This window comes from Cyprinodon variegatus, unplaced genomic scaffold (assembly GCF_000732505.1).
Source record: "Cyprinodon variegatus isolate N-32 unplaced genomic scaffold, C_variegatus-1.0 Scaffold355, whole genome shotgun sequence".
Lineage (NCBI taxonomy): Eukaryota > Metazoa > Chordata > Actinopteri > Cyprinodontiformes > Cyprinodontidae > Cyprinodon > Cyprinodon variegatus.
The window spans coordinates 634475-644539 of record NW_015150808.1 but is presented as its reverse complement, the minus strand read 5'-3'; the positions used below and the strand labels follow the sequence as shown (position 1 = coordinate 644539).

The following is a 10065-nucleotide window of genomic DNA, read 5'->3' as shown; positions in this document are numbered from 1 at the left end:
TGATGTCTTCTATTTTTTGGTTTTCTGTATTTTGTTATTTTGGGATTTTTGCCTAAGTTTCCACCTTTTGAATCATTAAATCTGCAAGAGCTGACAGTTGTGAGGGATTTCTGTCGAGTTAATCAGCCGATGCAATCAGCTGGATTTCCTTGGATAGTAAACTTAGAACCAATCTGACCTCATGATTTGATTGATCTGTCTCAAGTGGCTTGAGATGACATACGTTTTGAATTGGCACTATATAAATAAACTGAACTGAATTCAACTGTAAACATAAAATTTTTGGACCTACCTCCCAAAAGCATAAAAAATAAAAATTTTGATTTTGGTAGATTCTATAATTAGGATTATAGTGCCTTCATACATATTTGAAAGTTTCAAATATGTTTGCTGCTCCCCCTGCTGTACGCATTCTGCTGGCAATCTCTAGGAGGGACTGCAGGAAACAGATCAGTTTAAAGAAGTGGAAGGACTGAGTTTAACATGACACCACACTGCGCTGTTGTATGTTTTTCCTCTCCTAAAATTGTCAATGTATTTTAATTATATACATCTCTGAGCAGTTTCTCTGTTATGCTAGACCCTCCAGCCATTTACATATAATGGCTTCTGCAAATTTATCATTTAATAATGTCATTTAAGACACTGGCATGCGAGACAGTGTTTTTGCAAGCCGACAGTCTTAACTTGAACTTATATGGAGGATCAGGGACTTTCGGTCATAGATCAGGAGCTATGAGGGGGAACTGAAAGAAACATTAGGAGTTGAAAGTAGACAAGTTAAGTGTCCTATTTACTAGAAACTGCTATGTAGGAGGGACAGTTGACATAAATCAGTAAGACAGAGTAAAAAAGCCCTTTTAATTGCTTACAGTTAATGTGGCAGTAAAATTAAATGCACATGTTTGATTCTAAATCTGTTTGCAGAATAGATCATCGGTTTCCTCTTCCTGACATTTTTTTGTGGGTTTGAATGGCGACAAAGCCATTCTCAAGCACATATAAACGGTGCTCATTTTGAGCCTGGATCGATATTTATTTTTGATTATGTTTATGGTGGACAATCCTGCTTCACAGCAGTTGGTTGAGCCTAACATAATCAAAATGTGAAGGGTCATCTTTGAGAACGCCAGTTCACATTTCTGTCACCAGTTCACCGCAGTTCTTGCAGTACTTCACACTCCACCATGTTTGTCTTTTCATTGAGACTTTTTTTAAAGGAAGGACCTTCTCTAAAGTTCAGCACAGGACCAAATGTATTAGAGCATCAGGCCCAGATCCGTAAACCTGGACTGTGGTATTTTTTAAACCCATTCAAAACTTTCACAGATCTGCATTGTGGATCTGGAACAGATCTATGCTACGGGTCCAACAAAGCTACTTAATTAATTTAATTATTACATTAATTATTAAGTAATTGCATTTTGTGTAGTTTTGAACATCATGTTATGTGATATATTTTAAATAATAACATGATGCAACGCTAAACAAATGGGAATATTTGTCTTGTAGACGGACTAAACAGCAGCACCGGTACCGGTCATTATCATCCAATGCCTAAGTTGGCAGGTAGGATTACTAATTAAGTGAATATTGAATTAATCTAATGAAGACTATGCTCAGAAGTATGACCATTTTTTTTTCAAATGTTACCTAGTATCAAAAGCAAAACCAATAGTTATGATGGGATTGTTCCTAAAAGTATGGAAGAAACAGCTGCTGTTATACAGTGTGTGAACAAACAAGCATAAGTTTTAAATGCTTACTATACCCAACCCATATATGTAACTGATAATATTTTTAAAGTGAATAGTAAAAACTGAAAACCCACAGGTAAAAGGGAATATTATGAAATATGAAATTAATCAGAATATTTAGCCCTTGACATTTCTTAATTGGTTAAGTTCAAATGTGTTTTCCATTTCGAATGTGCACAATATAAATATTATTGGTTGTTTTAATTCCATTTTAAGATTTGGTTATCTTTAAAACAATTATTTGAACAGAATGTTGATTCTGATATTGTAAAGGATATGTTCTGAAGAATAATGTTGGGAATTTGCACTAATATTTAAAAGAATATGCATTGTAAAACAATCTTATCATATCCTATTCTATGGTATTAAAGTAATTTTAGAAAAATACACACAATTAAAAGCCTATAAAGAACAATGTGATATAGAAGACTTAACCTGAAGGTTACAAGAAAGCCTACTTTTTTTTATATATATATATAGTTGGCCATTATCTTAACTGTTTCAGGTGTGAAACCCTGTAGCTAAAAATTAGTCCCACTCTGGTCCTTCTAGGTATGACAGAGATACTGAGATCTTATTCATATATCAGGTTTATGTTGCCCAGACCTGTCATGGTAGAGTAAATAGAGCCAAAAAGGATAGCCCAAATTTATAAAACAGACCCTGACAGCCAAATGTAACTACACCAACTCAGGTTCAAGTATAGAAGAGCATCAGTTGCTTCTGTTTCAGTTATAGCTCAGTTCAGTGGATTTGTTAATAGGGATTGCTTTGTTGGTTTTTGTGTTAAGTAGGAGTCAGAACTTTGAGTACCTTGCCTTGAGATGACGTGTTGTGAATTGGCGCTATATAATAACTGAATTGAATTGAGTGAGATATTACAAAAAGTAAGAATTCATTTTGTAAAAGAACAATTACATAAAATAAGGCAACTATAAGGCTTCTGAAGAAACATTAAATGCAAAATGAATTATTAAGATTCAAAACATTAATTATTTCCAACCTTGGCAAGAGACCATAGATAATAATAAATAGAGAGGCATTTAGAAGTACACAGATAGAGTCGGCTGTTCTTTGAGACCTGAGCCAAAAGAGCTGGCTCTCTGAAAAGAGCAAAACTTCCCATCATTAATCTGTATACTAGGAACAAATATAGCACACATAAAATAGAAAAAATAGAAACAAAGTTTGTTGCTTAAGATATTTTACTTCACAAAAAAGAAATGATACAATGGTGAAAAATTAAAATCTAAATATGATCAACATTACACAATTACCCTAATATTCAAAACCTCTATACATGTCTATGAAAGTCTCAGTGTCCTTAAGTTAGCTTGACAGTCAGTCAGTCATAGCCAAGGAAAGGGACGTTCAATAAAACAAACAAAAGAAAAGGAGAAAACATAGACAGCTTAACCTTATGCATCTAATAGCAATTACAATGTATGTTAGGCATTTTTTTCCTCACAAAGATTTATGAAAAATATGCTACCAAAACCAAAAAAGAACTAAGTATGAATTTGTGAAGCACTTATTTCTTGTAGATTTAGTGGCTCAAATGTGGTAAACCAGTTGGTTCACCAGACAGTTTTGCGTAAGAAACCCACTACACAAACCTTCCAGCACAGAAACTGCTTTACAAGGTATGTGTTGCACTGTAGTACACAAAGCCATTGGTCACTCCTTTGGTAAATTTATAAAAATATCTACAAGTGCCCACTATATCTTTTTAAACAAAAGGAAAATCACCACAAATGGATTTTTATTGGTGTTATTTCTGAAATCTCAAAGCCACTCCTCAAACTGCTTACCTTTATCCAGAGATGCAAGACAAAAAGATATTTCCTCTGGGATCTTAGCAGATGGTTTAGACCAGGGGTAACCAATTAAAAATCAGTGGGGTCCGAATAAAGAAAATCAACAACCAGTAAAGGTCCGGAGACATTTTTAATTTTAATACGTTACTTTAATCAACATTTAACACTGAAATAAGATGCAGGTGTTTATTTATCCATGTTATACATTTACATTTTGAACAAAAAATATAAGAAAAATAAAACATATTTCCATTTTAAAATCTAAATTGTTTTCTTTATAAAACACCTGAACTGACCGTTTTTTTTTCTCTTTCTTTTATTATGGCTTATTGAGAGCAGTGGGCTTTAGGCTGACCTGCAAGGCTTTAAACCTGGGTTTGAATGGCGATAACTGACCCTGGTCTGCTAATCCATGACCTCTGGTTTAGACCATGGGTTGGTTCTGGCTAAAGGCTAATTTATACTCAGAAACCAGGTCATCTGCATGTGTGTGGCAGTGAATGTAAATGTGCCCCCGCCCCTTAGAAGACACTCTGCTGCACCTCTCCAAACTTGTAGGTGACCGCAGACAGTGCCACAGACAGGAGGCTTCTGATTGGTCAAATCTTTATCCACTCTACACCATGCGTATTACCTGTTTGATACCTTTGTTTGTATGACTGCCATAGAAGAGAAGAGAAAGGTAGGCGAGAACGCCGGGACCCTTTTTCCATCTGGATCCCTGCTCTTTTTTGCCCTCATGTCCCTCCGTTGTTGCAAAAACTTGCCCCCACTTCCTCAGCGCCTCAGCCGTATCTAGAACCACAGCTAGTTCGTGATTGTCCCTCTTGCATTGTGGCGTGGTATAACGTAGCGCAGACCACGCTTTAATTTTGGGCATAAATCAAAACTATCTGCGACAAGCGCACTGTGACACACTTCTGCGGGAGTATAACCAGCCCTTAACCCCTTATTCATGCAGACTCCTGCATCCTTGCATCCTCTTTTCCGACATAAACAGAAGCTTTTTCTGTATTTCGTATGAACTCTGTTGGGATGCAGCATGATGCACAGCTCCCCTCATTTGTCTATAAGATATAGCGATCGAGTATATTAGTGACAGAGGATGGAGCAAAATATGATTCCACATACCTGAATCAAATGGCTAAATACACTCAAATCTGATTGGATTCCTTTGCTTATTCCTTAATCTGTTTGTTAGATTCCTTCTTTCGTTCTTTCTGGGAAGTGACTATCAGATGCAACATCCACAACTGCAACTTAGCACAGAAGAAGCGCTTAAACAGAAGCTAAAGCTGAAGCTCTGGAACACAAAATACAATTTGAATTGTTGCACAGCTGTCTTCCAATCACAATACAAAACTCTTATTACTAGTATACGTTTTCACATCTACATGATTGAAGTTTCATCTAATAGAAACAGAGGAACATAATTAATAAGTGGAAAAAATACATTGTTTCAGTTCTTTACAGATAAAAATCTAAAATGACGCTGGAGCAAACTTTTTGCTTAGTCATTTTGTAAAGTAGATCAACCACAGATTTGACAGTCTATTTAAGCACAGATTGCCTTTTGCATTTTGGTCTGAACTTTTAAAGAGAGATTCTAACACACAATTTTGATTTTATATAAATTATTCCATTCTATGCATGGCTTTATTTCTAAAAAGTCTTTCCCGCCTTAAGGTGAGCCTTTGCCTTAGTTTTAGAACTTTGGCTGCTTCTTTAGAGGTTTATTAAAGTTATACCCTGTATTTACATGTATCAATCTTTAAATTCACCATATTCATATCCATTCTTCTTAAAGAAGAAACACATTTTCACGTTTTGATACTGCAACCCACACGTTTCACTATGAGGAAGGTGTTTTTAGAGTTTTGTGCACTATGCATTTTTTTTCACACATAGACTGTTGCATCTAAGTAACAGTATGGTCTCACTCGGTCTTCACCGCATGTTTATATGACCTCTTTATCCAAACATTTGTTTTGCTTTTCTATAAAGGCCACATTTGTGGAATGCAGAACTAATATGTGTTTTGTCAACACATAGTCTGGTGAAGTTAAATTCTCAGCAACTCTTAAAGTGCTGGAAAACAACTCTGTTTGCAGGGCAAGACCACAACCCAAAACGTGTTGGAAAGCTAATAAAGTTGATAAAATTTCCCAGTACTTCAAGCACTGCTGGATTTTTTTCACTTTACCAGATCTTTGACCCTCTGTATAGGCTCTGTATGAGTCAGACTCAGTACTTTTGACTCTCTGAATATATTGTTCTCTAACACCCCAGAGTGGTGAATATCTGCATCCACACCAAGTTTAAATAGCATAATGTGTTGACCACTAAAGTCAATTGGATTCATTGGATCTGTTACTGGAAGTCAATGAGGAATCAATATTTTTGATACCATGTTTCCTTTCTTTTCCACTTCTTTGCAACCTTTTGTTGATATCTCAACATAGACCAAATGAGAATCCAAATATTTTGATTTTTATGGTTGAAACATTACAAAGTGAAACAAACATCTAGAAAGAATTTCTGAGAGGTAAAGAATTTTAAAAATAGCTTTATTTATTGTAGGAGACCCATTTATGGGAAACGAAAAATGGTGGAAGGAGGATCTGGTCATGATGCTTCTGTGGTAGGTCGTGTTGCACTTCCTCTTTTCCTACTGTATATTTGTGGTGCAGAAACTTAAACTGCATTCCATAGGAATACATGAAACAACTAAGTTACTCCTCTTAAATTGGCTCAAATTTAAAGACTGTAAATCTTTGCTTTACATGATGAGTCTCAACTTCCTTCTGCTTTTAGTAATATTCTTAGTATTGCCCACTTTTTCAGCTCAAGGTAAGATAAATGTTAAAGTTTAAATGAATTAATCTGGCTTGTTATTATTCACAAAGGTTGTAAAAATTAAAAGAACTGTGTTTTTATTTAAAGCTATCCCAAAATGCTGTCTGCAATACTCCAGAACTAGGTTTCATCGAGGTTCACTGAAGAGTTATTACATACAGGATTCATCGTTATGTACCCAACCCGCAGTGATGTAAGTCAGAAAACGATGCCTAGGGTATTGATCATAGTCTTATTGTAGTATATATTAATAGTCATCTTATTTTGTCATGTAGTGTATTTAAACTTAATGTAATTAAAGAGAAAATACAAAATATAGTAAAATATGTGTTTTTCTTTAATTTTTAAAAGATTTACCACAATCAAAGGCAAGAGAATCTGTGTTAATCCCAGCAAGGTATGGACAAAGACCAGCATGGCCTACTTGGATGGAAAGAACTGGTGGCAAAGACATACTACTCTAAAGAAGCATCAGGAAGATTCTTCACACTGATTCCTCTGTTGAAACAAAGATTTTACCCCATTTTCTTTGCTGTTTGGTTCCAATAAGTATCTACTTGTTGTCACATTCTGTCAGAATTTAACCATCTTTTGTATCTGACTTAATTTTTTTGTTTTTTAGTGACTCATGACAATGATCTAAACATTAATCTCTCCATGACTGGTCATGGATTAATATGCAAATAAAGATGATCACAGTATAATGGCCTAAAATCAATCATTGGTAATCATTAGCTTTGAGTTCAGAGAATTAATAGTCACATAATGCTGCAGCTGCTTTTTCAGCCCATTTTGCTCATGTTGTTATGTGTTTCATCTCTGTTATACCACAAACCTCACAATGATCAATGATAAGAACAGGAAATAGTTGAAATAGTAAAGTCAGGAAATATATATTTTTTTAACCAGACAAGACAATGAGCGTTATGCATGAACCAGTGAAACAGGTTTATTATAACAGAGGAGGAACTTAAAACAAAGTTTATATTATTCAAAAATATATATATATAATAAGAGACCCCAAAGTTAAAAACGTTTTTTGAAAAAACGTAATCTATTTTCAAGAAGCTGGTGAGGTGAAGATTCCAGCAGTTTTGTATTATAAATGTTTTTTTTTTTTTTATATATTTATATATATAAATTATTTTTACATATTAATCACTGTTCATGTAATTCAAACTATTTTAGCCCACAAGAATGACCATCACTTTCCACTTCTCATCAACGGTTTGACACATTGGCCTCGGGGGCAAACCAGATGGAGCCTTGTAGTAAGTCTATTTCCATCAGTCGGTGCTCTAACACCATGATGTGTGAACCTATAAAAAAAAGAGTGAAAAAAAGTTTGCTCTCTGTGGGCTGAGAGAGAAAGTACCGCTGTGTGTGAATATGCTGCTGCTGGGGGATGTTTGAGGGGCTTAGGAGGAGAACATTTGAGGTTAATGTAATGTTTGCTAAAACCTAAGTGTTATGGGTTTTTCCCATCCCCTGTATAAATTATTGGCCCACTTATTATGTGTATGATGGAGCATCTGAATGCAAAAAGCTGAATCATAATGAGTAATAAACAGAAATCATTTTAACAGTGTTTTGTACGTTATTCTTAAGTTGGTCTAGTAATCTATAAAGGTCCTTGGTGAGATGCGGAAATGGTCTGTGCTTGTTAGTCTTAAAATGCATGATTTAAAAATTGAAACATGTACTGGGCTATCCTGCTTCTTTTAATCTGACCATGCTTGTAGGTCGAGCAAATGGTGGAAAGATTATGACCAATAAAATAAGATATAATTGCCACCTAAGTCACCTTTGTCCCTTTAACTGGAAACAACCCACTCCAAATTAATCACAGAACTCCCCTACCAGAGCAGCCCACCCTCCTTGATAAAGTAAGAGAAGACAAGGGTTCAGAGAAAACCACAATAATTTTGACAGTCTGCTGGCCTCAAACTCACTCATAGTAGCCTGATGATTTTTCTTTTCCAGTTTGCAACCATGATGCAATACATTAGAGAATTTTTTTTAACTGATGAAATGTAGAGACATTATTTGTCTATTAAATATCTTTTTATTCATCATTTTATTTACTTTTAAGTGCTTGTATGCAAGGTCAGCTAAAATCCTATCTGCTGCTCTGGGAGACGCTGAGAGACATTCAGTACCAGCCTGTGAAAGTGGAGCAACTCTGCAAATGTCATTTTTTCGAGCCAAATAAAGATGTTTTTTTTTTTTTACTTTCTTACCCATGGCAATCAATGACAAATGGATAGAATTACACTTTGGATCATTTATTCATTACAATCAAAAGGTTGAATTAGTAAATAAGGGAATTATTAAAACAAAACCAGTGTTGTTTTTATAGCATATGATTCAACAATGCACCATGCTTTTGTCTGGTGGCACCATTTCATCTAGTGTTTGTCCCTGTCTCTGTTGCTATCCTATTCCTCAATTAACTTTTTAACAGACGGGAGTTGAATGCCAATGCACTTCAGTTCTAAAAACGAAAACTACACAATAGCTGGAATTTTTATTTTACCAGAATGGTGTATAGTGAATACAAGATTACTGCATATCTAGCAGATACATTGTGGGTGTTAGTTAAAAGACTGTGGCTGATGGCTAACAGTTAAAGTGAAAAGGCAAATCTTTATCTTAACGTAAAAAATACCATCTTTTTCTTTGCGTGGGAAACTGACACATTTGTCAGCCCACTAGATGTTAACTGAATGTCTGCGGCAGTATTTTTCCATTCTAATGGATTATATTTTTGGGGGCAGGTTGAGCAAATATATTTCAGACAAATATGCTAGCTGCCATCTGGCATGGGCTTAGTCCATGCATCAGTTTTAAAAAATGTTATAAAGGCAGTATTTTCCTTTAATAACTGCTTTTAATTGTAATGATTCTTGTCCGTTCCTGCCTGTCAAGCTGCTGTGTGCAGTCCCATAATGCACTCCTGCTTCTTCTGCTTTACTGCCAAACAGGTCTGAGTGGTTACACCTGCGCCAACTCCAATTTCAAGATGTTGTTGCACCTGGGAGAAGTTCTATTTTTGCCTCACTCTCCTTATGGATAACAACCAGGACCTTCTTGTTTTGACCTCCTGATATCGAAATGTCCCGTTCCTGTTTTCTCATGTTAGCTTCTAAAACCTGGAACAAGTCTTTTTTTTCTCTCCTGCAACTATGTATGACCCAAGCCATCAACCATGTATGACCCAAGCCTGGACTTAAGATCTTCAGAGATGCTCTGTGAGGCTTTCATTCATGGCTTTTTTAACATATACATGAGTTATTCTCTGCCACCAAACTTGTCCTCCTCCCTGCAGTTATTCCAGCTCCAGTCAGTTCTTCTTCACTGCAAAAACAATTTGCTATACATTTTCCAGATTCTCTCCAGGCATTAAAAAAACAAAATTCTTTTCTCTATAATATTGCATGTACGGCCATGGTTATACTCATTGTTTTTTCTTCAAAGGTGTCTGGGGTGTACATTTGGTGCTACATTTGCCGTATTTGTGCTATCATTGCAAAAGTCGTGTAATGAAATACATTACTTGACAAGAGATGTCTGAGATGCACAGTTGATGAAAAAAGGATATTTATTAGGCCCTCTTGTCAGTAACAAGAGGGCCT

At 35.5% G+C, this 10065-nt stretch overlaps 1 protein-coding gene across 2 annotated transcripts in view; it reads left to right on the top strand.

The window, feature by feature from the left end:
• Positions 1-7513, top strand: part of LOC107091866 (monocyte chemotactic protein 1B-like) — a 12060-nt gene extending 4547 nt beyond the window's left edge. The window contains exons 1-3 of one of the 2 annotated variants that reach the window (XM_015386043.1): positions 6308-6424; positions 6518-6623; positions 6782-7513. In XM_015386043.1, coding sequence (XP_015241529.1) covers positions 6358-6424; positions 6518-6623; positions 6782-6923 — 315 coding nt within the window. In that variant the 5' untranslated portion in view covers positions 6308-6357 and the 3' untranslated portion in view covers positions 6924-7513. Of the gene's footprint in view, positions 1-6307; positions 6425-6517; positions 6624-6781 lie in introns of those variants that run through there. The other variant, XM_015386044.1, reaches the window with a different exon arrangement.
• The last annotated feature ends 2552 nt before the right edge of the window (positions 7514-10065 follow it).